We start from the raw sequence: 20,332 nt of genomic DNA, 5'->3' as shown, positions 1-20,332 counted from the left end.
TTGCAAGAAATAAGAAATACATGCAACATCACTATAGGAAAGGCTGGAAGCTCGTCTTGAAGGTCACAAAGAGGGAACAGTAACAACTGAACAAATTCGGTAATGGAAATGTATGCACAATAGTGAATACTCTGATGTTATTCAAAGCATGGTTTATCAATGTGTATCTGATATGTATAGCTCCTTGAGTGACACAATGTCAGCAGAAAAGATAGCAGCCATCAAGGCAAAACGTTTAGCAAAGAAGAGAACAACAATTAAAGTTGATGATGAACTTGATGCTGGACTTCTTGTAAGTTTGGAATATATATGTTTTGGTTCTAATAATGGACACCTCATTAAAACGGTGGTGTTCCACTTTATTTTGCTCCATTAGGAAAGACGTGTGTTTGTTGATGCTGAAGTGGATGTAACAAGAGACATTGTTAGCCGTGAGAGACTGCTTCGTACAAGAGCAAGTGTCCTCCAAAGTACTGGAAAAGTAAGGAAATTATATTACAGCATCACATCCACCATTTAATTCAATAGGCAAATATTAGCAGATTTGGATGTCCAGCTCACAAATTATCTTTCATAGCAACCTGTTTGCTTAACTAGTTTAACATTCTTTATCCTTCAGCATTTTCTAAAGAACATCCTGGCAATCCTACAGTCAGTGAAAGCACATGAAGATGGCTCGGCTGCAAAACAACCCCAAAAACCTGCTCCTGTTGCAGTATGTCACTCACTTCTTAAAAATATTTAATGAAAGATCTGTCTTTATTCTGCCTTACTTCAGGTTGTGTAGGATTGTGAAGTGGCTATAAAAATTCTCCAAAATGACCAAATTGTTTATTTCTGAAGGAGGTTCCCAAGAAGAAAGCTGTTATGCCAGTTTCATATAACAGATATGATCAGGAACGATTCAATAGAAAAGAAGGTATCAAATAATTCATCTTTATCATTTTGTAAAACTATAATTTTACTATGTTTATGTAATACATCAGTTCAAATTTATTCCTGCTTTCAAATGGATCAGATCAGACGGTTTAATTAGATTCTTGTTTTGTTGCACAGAAACGGAGGGATTCAACATTGACACCATGGGAACATATCATGGCTTGAGTTTGGATCGTGTAAAGGTAGGATTTGCATATGATACCAATGGAATGCAAGCTGTAACCATTAAAACCACTGACCAATCAAATAACAAACAAATTACAACCAAGAATTGCAACTCATTTTCATACTGTAGGATTATCAATCCTCATCAACTTTTTGTTTCTATTCCACTGGGTCATAAACACTCGTCAAAAATGACCAAAAAACACAAACACCTTTGCACAAGTGTCCTTAATTTTGATTGGTAATTTTTATACCCGCAGGAAGGTGTCCATAAAACAGAGCAAAAGCGATCATCGCATTCCATGCAACAAAGATCAACAAAATCTCATTCTTCAGGTAAACATTTTTTATACGATCCAGCAACCTTAATTTATTGGAAGGCTATAATGTTTAGGGTTCGATTCGGTTTTCTTTTAAGAGGCAATTTAACTGATCTGAATCTTTTCTTTATACATATAAGTTCAACAGAAGCCAGCTCCACAAATGCCACAGAAAAGAGGTAAAGTTAACTCACCAGTGACCAGTAGATTTATTTTTTCATTCTTCTGTTTGTTAAGATTACGGCTTTGCTTGTTGCAGAATCTCGAACTCCGATCATTATTGTGCCTGCCGGGACTACATCGTTAATCACGTTGTATAACTGCAAAGATTTACTTCAAGATTTCAGGTAGAGCAAAAGATAATATGCACTTCCTACATATGAAAGTATTGGGGTGAAAGTATTGAAAATCTTTACATATTTCGCTTAAGGTTTATAACAGCGGACGAAAAGAAACAAAATGGAACTCGAAAAGAGAATGAGGTTTTAATACAGCGTCGCAAGGAAGCAACAGTTCACGGGGCACCAGGAACTGTTACTGTGCCATACAGAGTGATTGATAGTACACAGAGACTACAGCCCAATGACTGGTAAGAATCAGTGGCGTAGGAAGCATCCAGAGATTGGGAGGCACAAGCTTCCAGGGGCACTTTTGGTTAATAAAAAGGGCAGCTAAAAGTATGTATAGGGATGGTTTGATTGCCAAAGCTGCAAGGACAGTACTAGTGTGGTTTATATTTACACTCAAGTACAAGTAAGTGGGCATACGTAGGAAAACAAAAGGGCATTTTCGATTTTAAAATCGTATTTACAGCTTACATTAGCTTCTCCAAAAAGGCATTTTTCATCACAAAAGGGCACTTTTGGTCTCTTGAAAAATTTGGAGTGGGGGAGCACGTGCCCCCTGTGCTGCGTGGCTCCTACGCTCCTGGTAAGAATAGCTTAAAAACTATCAAGAAGAAATCCCGATCTTCCACTTGATCAACTGCAAACATTTTTACATCGATATTTTAATATATTTTTTTACAAGGAACCGTGTCGTGGCTGTATTTGTTCAAGGACCAACGTGGCAATTTAAGGGATGGCCTTGGCTTGCCAGCGATGGTTCGCCTGTAAATATTTTTACAAAAGGTGACGCACATGCACTAAAATAACCATTATATTTCGTAAACATTTTTCTGTTTTCCAAATGAACATTGCCCAAAAGGGCAATGGAATATATTTTAAATACTCGGCATATGAAACGGTTGACTATTTTTGTAGTAAAAGCATTTTACCTCAAATTCGATGAGATGGAAACGGATGCTAATGTGAAAAAGTGGGATGTACAAGTTCTAACCGTAAGAATATACAACATAAATATTGCTTTGACATACCTAGCAGTCTGAATGTCCTAGTTAAGAGCGGTGATGTACATTGAAGGATGATTTCTGCTCGTAGATAAGCCGCAGTAAACGCCATCTTGATCGTGCTTCAATGTTGAAATTTTGGGAAGCTCTGGATAAGTAAGTTAAACATAAATCAGTAATTTTTAACAATATTTGCGTATGTCAGACTGGAATAATTCTTTTCATGGTATTATTGTTACAACAGGCTCTATGCAGTGCATGTGTGTATCTGTGAGGAAAATACATGACCGCCAGTAGGGAGTATAGTTATTTCAGGCACCGCCACATTGGTGGTAGAGTTTTGAAAAATTGGCAGTTACGATGGCGGTTGATATGATCATAGAACCCATTTCCCGCAGCTAATTAGGTTGAGAATGTCTTATGCATGTACCTATAGATCACTTCGTTGCTAAACCAAAATGGTGCATGTCAATTATATATAGTTTATAGCCGGAAGAATGTAGAACGAAGGCGGTCGTGGTTAGCAAGCAGCAGACAGCAGCCAAAATACAAACATCATGCTAATGACATCGTATATTTTCTTTATTCTATAGGTTCATCATCAAGACCAAGCCACAATTAAGACATTGAACTCGGGATATCGACCACGAGAACGAAACAAATCCTAATTGTGATAGAAACACTAAATGAAGTCGTGTGTGGGAGGCCGTCTGTATTTGACCTTCTTTCCTGATAATAATAAATAGTCCTGGACTTAGCGAAAGACAATTATTCTATGCAAAAATAATAGTTTTAAGTGCAATGAATGAAAGCTACTGACAGCATACTTAGGCAATTTTTTTATCTTATTTAAGCAATTAACACTGAAAACTATAACTTCACCGTTCAAGGTGTATCAAAGCTTAGCTAACTGTGATCAAAGCATTGATCTAGGATTAGATTTATACATACGACCAATTCGACGTGTGTAAATTAGTAAATGGAATCATTTAACAGATATTGTAAACATTTAGTTATTAAATGTCATGAAAATAAACCATCATAAAAAATACTTGTTGATTGAGTGATCTTTGGTTGAGTGATCATACTAGTATTATAGGTATTATTATAACCTGTGTGGTTGAACTTCACGCAGGGGCATAAAGGCATTCAAGGTACAGATTAAACAAGGAGGTCAACTAATTAATAGTTTACTGAGAAAGGTAAGTAGAAAACTCTGACGACACGGAAGCTTTCTATTTGAAAAATTTTCTTGATCGGTGCCACACATGGTGGTGTCACATTGAACGGAAAAATAAATAAATGACCCTACAGGGCCGGCCACCAAGGCCCCTCGATAACCTTGTAAAACCCGATGCCTACGACCTATATGTTACAAAGCACACTCAACTCAGTTGTGAGCGGACCAAATAACATTGCCCTCCAGGAATCAATTAAATGTATGACGCTCTGTTCGCTGTATGCTGTTTGGCGAGTAGGCGAGGTTCTTTAAATAAAAAAGTTCATTTAAACTATCTGGGTCCTGTTAAAACAGTTTATCTTCCGTGAAGGAAACGAATGTCTAATCCACTTAGATACAGGTAATAGCCGAATTCATATAAAATCATATTAGGGACGGGAAAGTTGATTGTAAAAACCCGTCTGAATGTGAATAGGGGTGGATAAATTTAGACTATGGTGAGTCGGGTAATGCTAACAAAGTATCCTAATCTTTACGATAATTTGTTTATTTTCTCTTAGCCTTGATCCGTTCTTGACCGTTTTGATATTTCTCGTCCAGACGGGATCTCCGTCCAACTTACCCGTTACTTGGACGGGAAAGTTAGACGGGAAAATTAGGACGAGAAACCCGTCTGTTACCGGATTCATTTCAGACGAGTTATCCCATCCAAGAGATGTTTCGGTGTTCCTCTTCGAAGAAAAACAATAAATATCTTGCGTGGATGGTTTAATGTAATGAAATCCTTATTGTTGATTCTTTTAGCATGGTATACCATATACCATTCTGGGTTTTTTCAATCAAGAAGTTGCCCATGAGCATACCTTACCACCAATTAAAGAGTTTTTTTTTGTCTACCTTAGCGCAACGCACCCGCTGTATAGCAATTGTGTTGGCGTCGGGAAGTTATGTTTCAACTTTTAATATTTACTATCGCGTTTCAACTTTTAATATTTACTATCCTCGTCAAATTTGAAATTTCAGGCCTCCAAATGCATGTGGGCCTTGTGGCTACAACCATCACCAAAATATGTCGTACATTTACAATTGCATTTTATTTCGTCCCTCGACGCGATTCTTGGGATTTCTTGCACCTTTTACTGTTGTTGTGAAATTTAGTATCCTCGGTCCTCAATCTCCAGCACCACCAAGAGACGGTTGAGGGATCTGACTTACTCGTCTACATTGTATTGGCAGGGCATTTGCAATTGCTATTGTGTTCATGGCAATCATGGCACCAGGGGCGCCAGAAGCAGTTTAGGGTGGTGGCGGAGGCAGAGTTTTAGTTTTAATTTCAATCTCTATGATAATTTCGACATAATCTTAAAGTGAAGGCATGATCAAATCACGTGATCAAATGGAGAATGTGTGATACTACAGTATGGTAAGCAAATGGCACAGGGCTGCCCACTTACGTCCCCGCACACAAGTTGCCCACGCTGCCCTCGGTGGTTCCGGTGTCCCTGCAGGGCATAGAATCAATTAACCTATGAACTGAAGCACTGCTGACAGTAAGTCAATTAAATATTTGGCTTTTTTTTAACATACTCATACTATGGGTTTGCTTTTACGTTTAAAAAAAATGCAATGTTTCTATGATGGTTTCTTTTTTGAGGCGCAAGTAATTGCGTGCGTAATGAATATTTGAACTCTTATTGTAATGTTGTTAATCATAGATATGGTTGTCATACAGTGGTTACCGGGTTTTTGGTACCAGGCACCATTTACCTGCAATCGGAGGCAGTTATCGGAGGGGGGTTAGTAATTTGTATAGCCATTAGTGATTTACATATTTTTGATAAATGATCATGATCATGACGATCATGATTTTGAGTCGACAGCAGTAGAATATAAATTTAACAACATGACTTCAAATTTTGAGGAAATATTTCAGGTAAATAGCCACTCTATATAACCATATCACATCTATTACTCGGTTTTTAACAAGGTAGAAGAAATGTTACACTCATGATAGGTTCGAGCATGCTTATATAATGCTATTATTCATTTTTCAAATGTCGATTTAAAAGGATATAGATTAGGGAATTATAGTTATTTCATCGCAGTCAAACTATAGAAAGTTATGTCAATTTAATTACACGTTATTACTTTTACAACTAATTCAGGAGAATGATCAGGCGCAATTACTCAGACTACTATTGCCAGGGCATGTTGTTTTGTATAAACACATTTTGTTTTGACGTGGTCTTTTATTAGTGAAATTGCGACTGTTCTTTCGCCCGATATGCTATTACTTTAATTCAAAATAAAGGCGATTTATATATCCATACTGGTCTGCCCATGTGCTTATTTACAAAGAGAAAGTATTTACTTTTTAAGTGTTTTTCTATGTATTTTGCTGTGATTTCTATTAAAGGTTATTGCCTTCTCACTTCCGGTTTCTCTTTATATTGGTTACGCGAGTAGCTCCATAATCATCAATCTATAATTTGTAGTATGGCAGTGCTGGTTCTTGATGGTATACTATGTTATTATACACAAATTATATTATTGTGTAATACTACTTATTATGTAGATTGTACTACATCTAAGTTCTAATTCAGAAGTTGTTATTACTTTGACTTGTAGGAATGCTATTTTCATTATTCACATTTCACATTATTAAAAAGCTATTCAAATAATTTTACATTATTGTCATTGGTTCAACATGGTTATGACTCCACCAGATAATTGTTCTATTCCCAAAACCTATTGCCTGCATTTCTACAACTCTATCACTGTCTATAGCATATTTAAATAAAGGAATTTCAATGCTATCATTTAAAGTAAAAGGCATCCTTTGCCCTGCTGGAAAACGTTTCCACTGCTTCCCCTGGTTCCAGCATCACTGGCAGGCCCATAACTAAATGTGATAATCGGGGAAGTACATATTCATATATCTGTTCAGCCCTATGATAAGAAACCTGTTGGGCAGAACTGAAATGTAGGCTATACATAATTTTTGTGTCAAAAACAACAACATTATTAAAGTGACCAATTGTGTATATTTCTTTCTAACCAGGGATGGTTAGAAAAAGAAGAATACAACACAAACAAAAGCTTCCTCAAAAAGAGTAAGTTTTGGAAGAAATGTTTCTGTGTCTTGCGGAGATATGACGGTGATTCCAATGTTTACCTGCAATGGTTTGAAAAGGAGGAAGACTGGAGGAGAGAATTTCCAAAGGGATCATTTGGACTTTTCCCAAAGTATTCTGTTTATAAGCATAAGACCGATAAAGGGAAGAACTATTTTGAGGTTTCAAATGATGAAGAAGCTCACTATTTCTTAGCTAATAATGAAACAACTATGGATTTATGGGTAATACAGCTGATGATGCAGACAAGACTTAACTCATCTATGATTGGTAAGAATGTCCCACAAGAAACAAATTAGAATTGTTGAAATTGGTTAAATTGATTAAATTTACATTGTGTATTACTGCGCTCTGACCAAGTTCAGTGATATAATTAGTTATCATGCATAAGCTCTACAATGTCACTAAACTTACAGCACAACTGGACTGTCAAAACACATAAAACTATTTTTATTTTCTAATGTTAGTGAAAGATTTATGAAGGGCAAAGTAACTCAACTTGTTACCATAAAGTTACCAGCCATTAAAATTGTAAAGTTATGTCAAATTCTAGCCATCCCCCATTCCCCTTGAAAGGTATTAGCGAGGTTCAGATTTGATTTCCACTACCACTACCGCTACCTTTTGCTGACCTATTCAGCATGTGATTGGTTAATCAGGTAGCATCTGATTGGTTTATTTGCCATTTAAGGTCTCGGTAGTGGTAGTGGTAGTGGAAGTCAAATCTGAACCTCGCTAATAACAAAAACAAAAACAGAGGATTACTTTAAAAAGTTGTCTTTTTATTCAGAAACCAGCTTCAGGGTGAAGGGAGCTGAGAGCAAGCACCTCCAAAGAATTGGTGCAAAGAATCTTAACTGTTTATTGCACTTATCTGAATGGGGAATCACACTTGCCTTAGAGCGAACCCACTCTGTTCTATCACAATGGCCGCTAACCACCATACGGAACTACGAATGCACAGACAGCAATGAGTTTGTGTTCGAAGCAGGCAGAAAATCTCCAATGGGTGAAGGAAAGTATGAATTACTTACAACCAACAGTGAAGACAACCTAATTTTTGATCAACTTGATCACTACACAAGTTTGCGAGCTAGCCGATTCAGGTCAGCAGGTGGAAGGAATCGATTAAACTCTGCAAATGACGAGGAAATTGCTCAGGCCTATGGACAGTTACGTTGGAGTGTCATGTTGACTAGTTCACAGCTTAATTTGGGAGGTATTTTATATTATATCAAGCTTATTCACTATGTACTTTCACTTTCAAAGTTTAAAAATAATAAATAGATTTTCACGAGATGCACTGATTTTTTTGTCTTTTTGTTGCAGTAATCAATACGATGCCAAGTCAGCCTCAAGCCATCGTACAAAACAACCATCATCAAGGCGTGTACGACCATTTGGAGCGCAAGTCAAGTATTCAATCAACGAGTACCGCAGTTGCTGTTTCGTATGATCGTCTCGATCGCAGTGGAAGCCTCAGTGATCGTTTATCTTTAGAAAGATCATACAGTCGACTGAACAATAACAAGACTCCACCTCATAGAAGCCAAAGCCAACGCTCTATTCAGGAACGGAATATCAGCGATTCCTACGACCATCTAGAACGAACGCTAAGTTTTGACGGAAGTCCCTCTAAAGAGGATAGCCGTAGCAGGTCTTTTGGTAGCCTAGAGCGGACCCGGTTCAAGCTCGCAAGTCCACCGCCCGAGGATAGTTATAGCCATCTGTCGCGGCACCGGCATGCATCGCTGCCGAGCAGCAGTAGTCCAAGAAAGAATATGGAGTTTTATGATAAGCTTGATAGATCTACAGCTAATTTGGATCAAGGATCTATTGTGAACAGTTACGATCGACTTAACAGTATGCAGGGAAGTGTGATGTTGGATAGGGATATAGGAATGAGTCCTCCCACAACACCCTCCAATGTACGTATATTGCGCAATATTTAAAAATCCTAGGAGAAATCCGAGAGGAAAAATCTCATGTCTTCCCACAATTGCTTTCCTTTTTCCAGTGAAGACAATAAATTATTTAATGAATAGTTTGTTTAAAGCGTCTATAATCAGCTATGGTGGAGCTCTGCAGAAATGTTGTAATTTTATCCATCATGCATTTCAAAGAATTTGCATGAGCAGGAAACAAAAATATGGGTAGAAAATAAGGAGATTGAGAAACTTCCGTTGATCATAAAAGAGAGTGAAATACAGGAGGCAAGGAGTTTTCAAACCATGTCAAAATCGACTATATACAGCTTTAGAAATAACGCAGATATTGATTTTTTGATTTTAGGATCCAAACGCGTATGATACCTTTGGTAATAAGAGAGCGCACACTCCTTCCTCGTATCCATTTGTCAAACCAGGCTTTGGGGCTCAGGACACAGAGCCGTTGGTGGTTGAACTTCCCCCACCTCTACCACATAAACCATCTTTTATGTCAGGAAGCGGACAAAAGGCGTCGATTAGTTCTGAGAAGAAAAACGAACCCTTGCCACCAAGACCACCTGTGAATGAACAGGACAAACCTTTAGGACCTGAACAAGATGTTTTTGATTTGCAAAGTAGTGGAGAAAACCTAGAAAACAGGCAGGATACAAAAATGGAGGGAAACATTGGTTCGCTTTATCAATCGGTAGATGACGAAGAATCTAAAAATAACCCAGAAACTAATGGTTCTCACTACCAGGCTGTAGACGATCAGAAGATAGCGTCCGAGTACGACGAACCCCAACCACGGGGTAGGCTAAACACACACTCCAGTAACCCTGATCTAACCAAGATATCATGGAGTAGTAGAGGAACATTGGATCCATCAAAACGGACAACTCTTCATCGCAGTGCACCCTCGCTAGCACTTTATTCTGTCGTTGACAAGAAGAAGGGATCCAAAGGATCGCCGAAGTTATCAAAATCTGGCAGTACTTTTAAACTGTTTAAAAAGATCGGCCGCTCATCGAAGAAAGAAGAAGACAGTTACGAAAAAGTCCCACGAAAGAATAAGAAATCCCAAAAGAGGGATAATAAGATTTTATCTACTTCAAGTTTGAAGCCTTTGGTGGCGGAAGATGACACAGTGTCGTATGTTGATATTGATGGAGAGGAGAGTGCGATTGCGCGAGATTTGATGGAAAGACGTGATTCAAAGCGTCCTCTACCAGATTTGCCCGCAGCCTCAACTGCGGCCGTCTAGTTTAGCCTATTAGGTGTAGGGGAGCCTTCGAGCACCAGGCGTTGGCAAATGTCAATCGCTCAAAACTAATAAGAAATTAGCAAAATTAAACGCATGTTTTTCTGACACAAATAAGTCCATGTTGAAGCTTTTTTAAATCTTCCTACCGAACATTATGTATTTTAATAACATGTTCTAATAACTCGAGTCGACCGTTCGACCACGAACCTAATTATTGAAACCTATCTGTACTAAAAATGTTTAAAAATGGGAAATCAAATGATGAAAACGTATGATTGAAAAGCTCGTGAGTTGTGTTGGTTGCCCTGCTATGCACACCTAATATAATAAGAACTTTTTTAGATTTTAAAATGCAATGTAATTGTAAAATTTAGTATCTTAGAACTCGTATTGCAAAGCAAAGATTTTCTTTTAACATTTTAGTAAACATTATAATTAGCACGGGATAACGGTAAGGTATATCCCAAGGGCATAACTTCTTCAAACTGATTCATAGATTAAAAATGGTAATTATGTAATTTATGTTATCTTAAATCAATTAGAAATATATATTTAATTAGCACAAAATATTTGTTTTGATAATATGGGGCTTAATATCAATGTATTGTGAGGTGCATGGCCCGCGTATTGATTTTGAAAGTGAAATGAGATACAGCTACGAAATTCAAAATAGGACCCCATAAGAGGCCCTGAGCGACAAAGCTAGAAATGAAAAGCGTGATTATAATAGGGGACAACTGACAATAGGGGACACAAAGTACCTCAGATTTGTGCGATTGTTTGCTGGCTCGATTGGTTGCTATGGACGCGAAAATCTTGTAAATAAATTTGTAAATATTACAAAAATCACTGAAATTGTAATTGTTCGATTGATTTAGTTAAAAAATATTAAAAATAAACTCAACTACAACAAGAGCTTCTAAATATAGATTAATACGAGGCACGAGAGTTATGGAGAATCCCGTAGGAATCCCGGCAGATTCGAACCAGGTTTAGTGCATCAAATTATGTATTTTTTAGTATTCTATGCCTAAATATAAATAGCCAAAGGCCTCGCCCGATATATATAAATAAATATGTTGTCAGTTGAAGGTATTAAATTAGGAAAGTCGTATGACGGTATAACTTGTTATGCTAATTTTAAAACTACAATAACTTAGATTGACGAAACAAAACGTGCAGCTAAAAAAATGTTAAACGAAGGCAGCTACTTACAGTCATTGGAGATATTCTCAAAGATCCTTGTTGAACATCCTAATGACCAGGAAGCTCTGGAAGGAAAAGTAACTGCTTCTCTGGAGTTAAAACTGTTCCATCGTTGCCTGAAAGATGTTGAAACATTGAGTCACCTAAATCCGCACAGCGCAAAGGTGAGTGGAGTTAAGGCAAATCAGACTTTAGAAAGTGTAGAGCTTTTCAAAAATATGGTGTAGTGTAAATTATGCTCATTGCAATAGACAAATGATTTCAGTACAAGTTTTAATTCTCAAGTTTTAATTCTCAACTACAAGTCACCTAAATTATCACAATCTTTGCCAACCTAACCTAGGATAATGCATATTGTAGCATGGACATGATTCTGGTATTTGCAAAAATTTATAAATAAGGTCATGATGAAATAGAAAGAATATACTTTGCATTCAAAAACAAAAAACTGGTGAATTAACTTAATTGTATAACTTTGCCTTCATCTGGCTGGTGCAGTTTTATGATGTAGATAAGTATAACATAGAGTACAGTAAATCAAAATATAATAAGGACAAGTGATAAATAGAGACTAATTTAACCCTTGTTCTGCTTCCTGCTCACCCATATTATCACACTAATGACACTATAGTAGATGGCGGATCCCAAAGACATCCAAAGTGAAAGAGAGTGACCTACCACAACCTATGGCCAGTTGTTGATAGCCAGTTCATAGATAAAATGAGTGAATAATTGTGAATGTTCTATGTACAAGTTCTCTTATATTTGTAACCTATCCACTTGATGACATCTATTAAAAAAAAATTGTACCTAAACTCACGGCAAAAACCACCTGTGTGAACAGGACTTTAAATGCACATGCTGATGCAACATACAGAATATCCAGCTGCATTCGTCTTAGTTGCCTGTAATTGAATCTTAATATGCATGCAGAGGAACCTTGATCTTAAATTGCATACAACACGTCCAGTACACCAATTGAAGATGTTTGGATATTTTTGCACCATGAAAAACTATTCCTATTGCTGTCTATTTAAAACAGTCAGTCTTTCAGACTCCTTCTCGGCTTCTCGTCAAATGGTGTTTAGAGAATCATAAAAAATTACAATTAATGCTCATTATTATATCTTGTTTACTGGTCTACTAGATCCACAATTTGGCTGGACAGATTTATGAACAAATTGGCTCCAATGAGAGGAGCATTTGTGCCTATCTGAAAGCGTATTTGTACGAACAAGACGTCGAAAATCGTCCTGAAACGGTGCAGAAAATAAGCAGATTGTGTTCTACTGTTTTGCCGGAACATAAAGAAATGACAGGTGAAGACTCTATAGTTCATTGAATGGCTTATTGTATCTCTTAGGAACATCATACGCGATTTAATCTTATTTTATTTTTTTACCTACCTGAACGAGAAGTTCAAATTTGCCTCCATGATAAAATTTAAAAGGCTTCGATAGGATTAGTTTCAGTCCTCCAAATAGAATGACCGTGCTAATAATTAACCATAAAGGCGGGAAGGTGGGTAGTGTCGCAGCTCCTCGCAAGAATGATTTTCATTGGCTGAACTTTACAATACATTTCTGTTTCAACCAATAGCATAGCTTCGTTCTTTAGAAAGCATAGATAAGCATTATCCAAATGGGCGAAAGCTTCCGAGAGCTAGCTGCGACCAGTGGCTGCGACCAGTGGCTGCGACCAGTGGCTGCGACCACTGACTGCGACATGTCCAATAAAGGCTCTCACCCGCTCATCGCAAAAACTTATTCGCAAGCTCGCTGCGAGTAGTTTCGTCCAATCACAGTGCTTGTCAGTCTATTTTAATTAGATACAAGCACTCGCAGCGAGTTTACCAGTTGATTTTACAACGAGTAGAAAAGAAGCCTAAAACCTTCCTTAAGATGACCAAAGCACTAATCGTAATCCAAATCTTAAAACCTTTGCAGTCCCAGCCCAGGGGTGCCACAGGGCAGTAAATTAATCAGTTAACTTGCGGAGGGAGGGGGGTAGGGTCTTGGAGGCCCGCTTCGGTGCGTCTAAATGGTGGACGTAAATCGTATAAATCTGCGTGATAGTCAGGTTGCCAGTAGACCAATAACAACTTTCTCTCTTTTTAGGCAATCTCGATTGTTTCCAAAGTCTTTTTCTGCTGTCCGAAAAATTAGCAGAACAAGAGAAATTCCAAGTCTGCCTGGAGATATTAATTACTTTAATGATGACTCATTGTTTGGATGAAAAAAACTCCAAAGCCTTCAAAAACAAGCTGAATGTTTGCTCAAAAATGGACAATGTTGAAGCCTGCAAAAATATAGAAGCCTGCACGTTTCAACAAAATATGCAACATGAGAATATTGAAACAAAAAATAACCGTACAATATTAAGTCGTATGGAAACGTTAAAAGAAAGCAAGTTAGATGCAAAGATCCGTAGTTCTCTCCTTCAAAATATGCATTCAGGTAATAAATGCGAAACCGCATCTGTTGAAGAAAAGAATTCAGAAAGTGTTCCAGATTCCGATGAAGAATTTCCAGACAGTGTCAGCAAAGAACCAACTATAACGTTCTTGCCGAATTCTGACCAACAAACAATTAATGAGATGCTTTTACAAGCCTCTGACTGTTGTCACAAACTTGGAAGAAAAGGGACGTCTCTTTGGTTTGCAAGGAAACAATTAGAACACGTCCAAGCATCCAATAATTCAATTCATGTACTGAAAGCGTACGACCGAGTGGGGACTCTATACGTTGAAAATGGCGATTATGATGCTGGTGTATTTCATTACACCAAAGTGCGGGCAAAATGTCGAGAGGTTTTGGCCACCAAGATTACGATGGAACAAGAGATAGAGATTTCCGCAATAGAGCGGAGAAGTATTTTGAAGCTGTGTTCGTTGTTTAAGGATTTGGAACTGTACGAGCAAGCCAAGGTGTATTTGAAAGAGTTCTTCTCAAAAGTTGAGGTTGTGGAGCAACAAAGTTTAGTGAAGGCATACAGTCTTCTAGGAGAAGTAGAATTAGCACAAAATCTCTACGAAGAGGCTGTAAAAACCCACAGAACTCAGTTAGCTTTGTGTCTTAAATATGACGATCAAAAAGGGCTTGTCCTTGCGTATAAGTGCCTTGGTAAGGCTCACCTGGCTTCGGGAGATAATGTAGCAGCGATGGAATGGTTTCAATTGAGCATTCACACAGCAAAGATTCTGAACGATCCTTTTTGTTTAGCAACAGCATATAACTGTATCGGCGAAGAGCTGCTGTCACAAAACAATCCTCAACATGCGTTGACATATTTTCAAAAACAGCTGGACTTGTCAACTACCATGGATGATGAACAGACGCTGCGTATTCAAGCGCTGTACTGCTTAGGAAAGAGTTACCAGAACCTACGATTGTTTCAACACTCCGAGTTTTTTTTCAAAAGAGCCATATTGGAGTCTAAAGATTTGAAAATGCATCTGCAGGAGACGTATAAGGAGTCATTGGTTCAAGTTCTTCTCATTTTGGGAAAGCGTGAAGAGGCTTTGGAATTGTTGCTTGACATTCGAGATACTTTAGAGGCAACATTTCAAAGAATACGTGGACACACGATTGTTGTTTCCCATCCACTGCTTGATAGACTCAATACATGTGTTGATCAGATCTTAGAACTATTAGCTGAGGAAGGTCGACTGGATGAGGCTCTTGAGGTAGCCGAAACAACTAATTCCATGCTTCTGAAAGAGATGTTAACCTATAAGGCACATGTACAAGGATCAGAGATGGATTCGATAGCTAAAGAGTGTATGGATCTCTCAGAAATATACCGCGTTGTTAATGATAGTAATAAGGTTGTCCTTTATTACAGAGTTGTTAGGAATGGTTTTATCGTTTGGGTTGTTGCCCCAACACATGGTATAGTACATTATCACTGGTTCAAACCTCCGTCTAACTCATCGCTGGAAGAAATCATTGAGGAGTTCATGAACGGATTACTTCAACCAAGCGACCAACTAGTGAATTATAGTTGTGATCACCGGAAAGTATTCAAAGGTTCAACGTTGACGCAAGATACTCCGCCAAGTCCAACTGCAAGTCACAGAAGTAGCCCTCAAGGTTCCACTTCAAAATCAAGATGTACTCCTCAAAGTTCGAATTCAATGGATTTCCTACGAGAGCTTTCTAAACTATTCATTTTTCCAATTGAAGAATCTTTGATACGTCCAGACTCAAATGGCCATGATGTAATTATCATAAACAACGCATTTTTGAGTATGGTTCCATTTGCAGACCTTCACTTCTCTAATGGCACCACGATAGCAGATTTTGCCAATTCTGTCCAACTTCTACCGTGTATCTCTGTTTTAAAAATCACCAAGGTGGACAAGAATTTCCCAAAAGGGATGGCAGTTATTGGAAATCCGGAAATGCGATTCTCCGAAATGCAAGCTGGCTTTCAGGGACATATGCAGCAAGACTTCTTAGAACAAGAACTTAATGACGTTGCCGTCGTTCTAGGAACGATACCCGAAGTCGGCTCAAGAGCTACGAAGGATATGTTTTTGAATGAATGTAATTCAACTACTCTGATGCACTTGTCTACCTATGGCTCCCACGAGCACGGGACTATTACCCTAGCACCAATTCCTGATATTGATCCACGTGTGGGTAGCTCGCGTGGATTCTTCTCGCGGGATCCGTGGGAAATCACTTTGGCGGACATCGTTGCGTTACAAAATGCTCCGGAGGTTCTAGTTTTGAGTGCAGGTTCTGGATGCCGAAATGAGTTTAGAGAGTTGGTCTCTTTCAATACTTGTCTGCCACTGGCTTTCATGTTAGCTGGTGTCAAAACAGTTGTCATGGCGACGTGGTCGACCCCTCAGAATGCATTGATGGCGTGTCTACGCCAGTTTTACAAAAATATTTCTGATGTAAGTAAGACTAAGTATGTTCATATTTTAACAGTTCAAGAGCCGACCTATTTATACCAGGGATAGGGATGGGTTTTTTTGAGACTCTGATTTTTAAGCTGTTATATTACTTATGTACCTGTGGAAAGGTGATACACAAAGATTAACTACGCTTGCACATAATTCGATAAGAGTAGACGATAGTAGATAGTTTACCTAGGTCTAGGATGATTGCACAGACATTTTTCCAAACGAGCTTCCTGTATCAGCCTAGTTTAGGGTATTTGCTTTACAATAACCACACCCAGAACCACTTTTTTAAATATTGTGTAGGGTTTGACCGTATCTTGCGCATTATCGAGAGCTAAAACGCACGTACAAGCAATTGAAGGATTAGACGAACCACTATTTTGGGCATCATTCCGTGTATATGGTCAAGATAGCCTGGTTAATGTGGAAGAAATAAGACGGAGTAAGGCCGAGGAATCATTTTATGAAGCACAGGAAATCGCTTTAGAGAGATTTCGGTTGGTTCCTCGAAACAAAGGTAAAACTAATGTCTTTTGAAAGACTACCCACCTAATTTTTTTCTTCGGATGGAATGGGCAAGCTTTACTGTGATAGCAAATTCCATCTGGACATATACGCAAAAGTGAGGCAGTTACTATAGGTGACAGATAGGATGCTAAATTCGTACTTACTGTTTTCAGAAAGTTCCGATGGCCTTGTAACAAACCGTTTGAAGGAAACCGTCATTGAACTTCTTCATCGTCATCATTTACATCCTGATCTGATTGCAATATTGCTACAAGTGGTAGTTGATCTTAATTATTGACATGTATCATATCGCGGCTATTACTTATTATGTTATACAAGCATTTTTGGAGATTAGCTTTTCAAAACCCGCAAGTCATTCCCCCCACGTAATCTTAACGAACAGATATAGTAATTGTCTAATAGCAAAGGAAATATGCGGAGACCGAACTTCGATAATATTAGGGAGACATGCCTGACATGGCTACCTGTAATATTTCTTTCACTCTATGTATAAATATAGATCAAAGAGGCTCTAACGATCCTGGAAACTCCGTCCGACAAAGCTGCAACAACTAGCCTACCTTATCGTGAGATCACTGCTTCATGGCTGACTTTAATCCTCAAGGCTGAGAAATTCTTGCTTTCTGTTGGATTTCTGATTAAAACCACCAGCTCAAGACAGACAATACTTGTGTATCCACACTGGAATCAAAATGGATGTCTGGAAAAAGTAGAGTCGCTTCTTCAATCTGTTTTTTGTAAGTACACTAGATATCCTCCCTATACAATCCATCTATCTCGCATGGTATAGCAACTTCATTGTGTATCATAACGCATGGTATAGCAACTTCATTTTATATTATTAAGATACTATACGCAATTCCTTTACAATCTTCAGGTATTCTTTTTTATTCTCCCGTCCTCGCGGATGCTTTGCGAGTCGTTCTTTCAGACGAGAAGAGTTTGCTTGTTGATCTTCGAGACACGGTAAGTGAACATCATCTCTCAAACCCATTCAAGCCTCAGAAGTTTGATTCCTTCAGTACTCAGTTCTCAAATTATAATAGTTTCTCATTGGCTCTCAATGACTCTTCAACTTTTTCCTTTGTTTGCAGTTAATACTATTTCGTACGCTACAGCCATTGATAGTTCTTTACTTGCTTCTGTTTAGCCCTTTCTTCTTTTCCAAGGAAGGTTTCCACTGTTATTCCAGGCAAATTATATTTTACTGAACTCTGTTTTTGTAGCTTCAGAAAACGTTGACATGCCCTTATGAAGTAATAGAAATATGTAATACCACGTTGCTTCGAAAGTTCTGGCTTAAACGAAGTACTCGAAGACTGATGGCTGAGTTAGGCTTTCGTCAAGTTGGTTATGAACTGCTTGAATTTAGGAACAGCAAAGAGGACAGAAATGCTGCGGAATCATGTTTGAATATTTTCGGTCTTCTTTCAGGTAAAAAAATTATCTATAATTTAAGTTTATGGTCATGCACAGACACAGTATCGTAAATTACGGGAACCACCAAGTATTTTCATAAAATATAAAACAACAGAAACTCCGTTAAGAATAAACAAGATGTGTACTAAATAATGGGTAAAATATGTGAAGTAATTAAGGGACAAATATTATTGATCCGATTCTCTCTTTGACGTATGTGATTTACTGGACTATTTAACAATTAGTCCCCGAAGGCGAGGTGATTACAAGCCTAATGAATATATAGCCGAAGGCGAAATAAATATAGGCTTGTAATCACCGAGCCTGAGGCGTTTACAAATGAATGTTTTCGTATAAATGTCAAGGGGTTTACAAATAATAATCAACATAATTTCATCAAAAATTATGAAATTTCTTATTTGAAAACAGCAAAAAAGCCATAGTCACCGACCAGTGACTATCACTTACATACAGCAAATCTTGACCAATCAGAATGCAGGAAAATCAATAGTCACCTCGAAATTTATACTAAAAGTTATCACTCCAACCCCTAGATATACCACCCCATTATTTTAATTATCAAACTATACATGGCAGAAGCAGAATATGGCCCACTGCACGGACGTCCAGAGGTTTTTCTTTTATATATACTTTTCTTAATTCAGGATTGGAAACATCGACAGAAATAAAACAACATCCAATGCTGTCAAAGGTAATAATAATTCTGAATGATTATATGAACTTTTTTCCTAAATCGTTTTAATGTCAATTTCGATCCTTTCGTGCCCCAAATAATAATATTTGTTTATTCTTAATAATTTTTTAAGGTTAATCTTCGTGCATCCTGGATGAGTTATCGAGTTAGTGATGAAGAAAACACAGCAAGATATCATGTAGCACACAGGTACGGTCGTGCATTTAGTTGAGAGATCAAAACAAGGACATTTTCTAGCGTTAAGTATGAAAGTAAATATTTAGCGATGACTTTTTCAGCTTGGATTCAATTAATGCAAAATACAAGTTGGCGATGACTGATGTCAGAAAATGGCACAACGGTGTTTTGTTAACACAGGTAGTACATACTACTTTGTGACTGTGTATACTTTTTTAGATATTTGTCATGGTAGCATAAGCAAGTCATTTGTAAACTATGTTTATGCTAATATTTTTAACCAGAGTTTTGTTATGGTTCCACATTCAGCAGCTTGCACTGCATGAACTCTGAAGCTAAAGTTTCACTCATTCATTTGACTCAATTGCCATGCAGTGATTATTTAATTTGATGTTGAGCATACTGATAATTTATTTAAGACTTGCAACAAGTGTAAAGTATGCGAGCGTTTAAAAATGCAATATTTGTTTACATATCTCATGTCCAGGCAAAAGTAGCGAAGTCAAAAAACGAGAAAGAGAAAGAAAAGCTTGACCACGCGTCAATTGCACGTAGGCCTATCAAACAAACAGAAACGTCAAAGCTTCCAGAAATTAACAACAGGAAAGGGGAACCTATCGACCTGGTGAAACTTGGGGAGAAGTTGACGAAGATTAAAGTGCAAAGCGGTGCTGGTCCGTCGTCTGTGCGAAGGCCAGTTGAAAAAGAAGCGTCGCTGCCTTTGGTCGAGTGTCTGATGAAACGACACGAAGCTGCCAAGAATTTGAGGCAGTGTTTAGGAGGAATACGAAGCCAGAGACGCGAAGAAATTAGAAAACTTCTTTCTTTGTAAAAGATTTTGGAAAACTTATTTCCATGAAAAATGTATAATTTAAAACATCAATCAACTCAATTCATTTGCTTCCCGTGTAGCACTTGAATAGGGCTTTCCCTTTTAGCGGCTGAAATGCATGGTCAAACCGGTGGGATTATCTTTATGATTAGATCACCTTGTCTATTGGAAGATAATACAATGTATCTATACTTCTTCGGAGCTAATGTGGAGCTCCGTTTACACCGTACCGGATGGCGGATTTGTTCGTCATAACGTCGTC

The 20,332-nt window shown here is 37.9% G+C and overlaps 4 protein-coding genes across 5 annotated transcripts in view; 3 read left to right on the top strand and 1 right to left on the bottom strand.

Annotated features, from left to right (window-relative positions):
• Window positions 1-3,808, top strand: part of LOC114519148 (parafibromin-like) — a 5,480-nt gene extending 1,672 nt beyond the window's left edge. The window contains exons 8-21 of the mRNA XM_028539224.1: window positions 38-99; window positions 181-292; window positions 377-481; window positions 620-715; window positions 844-919; window positions 1,057-1,121; window positions 1,365-1,440; window positions 1,565-1,603; window positions 1,684-1,771; window positions 1,855-2,013; window positions 2,454-2,554; window positions 2,687-2,763; window positions 2,864-2,928; window positions 3,366-3,808. Coding sequence (XP_028395025.1) covers window positions 38-99; window positions 181-292; window positions 377-481; window positions 620-715; window positions 844-919; window positions 1,057-1,121; window positions 1,365-1,440; window positions 1,565-1,603; window positions 1,684-1,771; window positions 1,855-2,013; window positions 2,454-2,554; window positions 2,687-2,763; window positions 2,864-2,928; window positions 3,366-3,402 — 1,158 coding nt within the window. The 3' untranslated portion in view covers window positions 3,403-3,808. The remainder of the gene's footprint in view (window positions 1-37; window positions 100-180; window positions 293-376; window positions 482-619; window positions 716-843; window positions 920-1,056; window positions 1,122-1,364; window positions 1,441-1,564; window positions 1,604-1,683; window positions 1,772-1,854; window positions 2,014-2,453; window positions 2,555-2,686; window positions 2,764-2,863; window positions 2,929-3,365) is intronic.
• The window catches only part of LOC114519146 (golgin subfamily A member 1-like), a 24,310-nt gene extending 12,727 nt beyond the window's left edge, over window positions 1-11,583 (bottom strand). The window contains exons 1-3 of the mRNA XM_028539223.1: window positions 11,494-11,583; window positions 2,800-2,920; window positions 1,619-1,744 (exon numbers count right to left, since the gene is read on the bottom strand). The gene's annotated coding sequence lies outside the window, so the exon portion shown is untranslated. The remainder of the gene's footprint in view (window positions 1-1,618; window positions 1,745-2,799; window positions 2,921-11,493) is intronic.
• Window positions 5,789-10,838, top strand: LOC114519145. 2 transcript variants are annotated; one of them, XM_028539220.1, is made up of 5 exons: window positions 5,789-5,885; window positions 7,014-7,356; window positions 7,877-8,305; window positions 8,416-9,014; window positions 9,379-10,838. In XM_028539220.1, the coding sequence occupies exons 1-5, from the start codon at window positions 5,856-5,858 to the stop codon at window positions 10,276-10,278; spliced, it is 2,301 nt and encodes a 766-aa protein (XP_028395021.1). In that variant the 5' UTR covers window positions 5,789-5,855; the 3' UTR covers window positions 10,279-10,838. The 2 variants fall into 2 exon arrangements, with proteins under 2 accessions (XP_028395021.1, XP_028395022.1); XM_028539221.1 differs by lacking the exon at window positions 5,789-5,885 and adding an exon at window positions 6,430-6,470.
• LOC114519144 (tetratricopeptide repeat protein 28-like) lies at window positions 11,109-20,332 on the top strand. The gene is made up of 13 exons (XM_028539218.1): window positions 11,109-11,268; window positions 11,439-11,648; window positions 12,632-12,803; window positions 13,602-16,390; window positions 16,703-16,916; window positions 17,080-17,183; window positions 17,427-17,664; window positions 17,805-17,893; window positions 18,154-18,361; window positions 19,012-19,058; window positions 19,174-19,250; window positions 19,340-19,418; window positions 19,726-20,332. Exons 1-13 carry the CDS (start codon window positions 11,230-11,232, stop codon window positions 20,068-20,070), a joined length of 4,611 nt encoding a protein of 1,536 aa, XP_028395019.1. The 5' UTR covers window positions 11,109-11,229; the 3' UTR covers window positions 20,071-20,332.

Source organism: Dendronephthya gigantea, unplaced genomic scaffold (assembly GCF_004324835.1).
Source record: "Dendronephthya gigantea isolate DGI-Jeju-01 unplaced genomic scaffold, DenGig_1.0 000012F, whole genome shotgun sequence".
NCBI lineage: Eukaryota > Metazoa > Cnidaria > Anthozoa > Malacalcyonacea > Nephtheidae > Dendronephthya > Dendronephthya gigantea.
The sequence above is the reverse complement of the archived record's forward strand: the minus strand, read 5'-3'. Positions and strand labels throughout refer to the sequence as shown.

What these genes read in the sequence shown, in the direction of transcription:
- LOC114519145 (XM_028539220.1), top strand. Translation starts at nt 5,856, where the DNA reads ATGACTTCAAATTTTGAGGAAATATTTCAG. An exon ending in ATTTTGAGGAAATATTTCAG is followed by an intron (nt 5,886 to 7,013) that starts GTAAATAGCCAC and finishes CTTTCTAACCAG; the next exon opens with GGATGGTTAGAAAAAGAAGA. An exon ending in CTCCCACAACACCCTCCAAT is followed by an intron (nt 9,015 to 9,378) that starts GTACGTATATTG and finishes TTTTGATTTTAG; the next exon opens with GATCCAAACGCGTATGATAC.
- LOC114519144 (XM_028539218.1), top strand. Translation starts at nt 11,230, where the DNA reads ATGGAGAATCCCGTAGGAATCCCGGCAGATTCGAACCAG. An exon ending in GCTTCTTCAATCTGTTTTTT is followed by an intron (nt 17,665 to 17,804) that starts GTAAGTACACTA and finishes TACAATCTTCAG; the next exon opens with GTATTCTTTTTTATTCTCCC. An exon ending in AACATCCAATGCTGTCAAAG is followed by an intron (nt 19,059 to 19,173) that starts GTAATAATAATT and finishes TAATTTTTTAAG; the next exon opens with GTTAATCTTCGTGCATCCTG.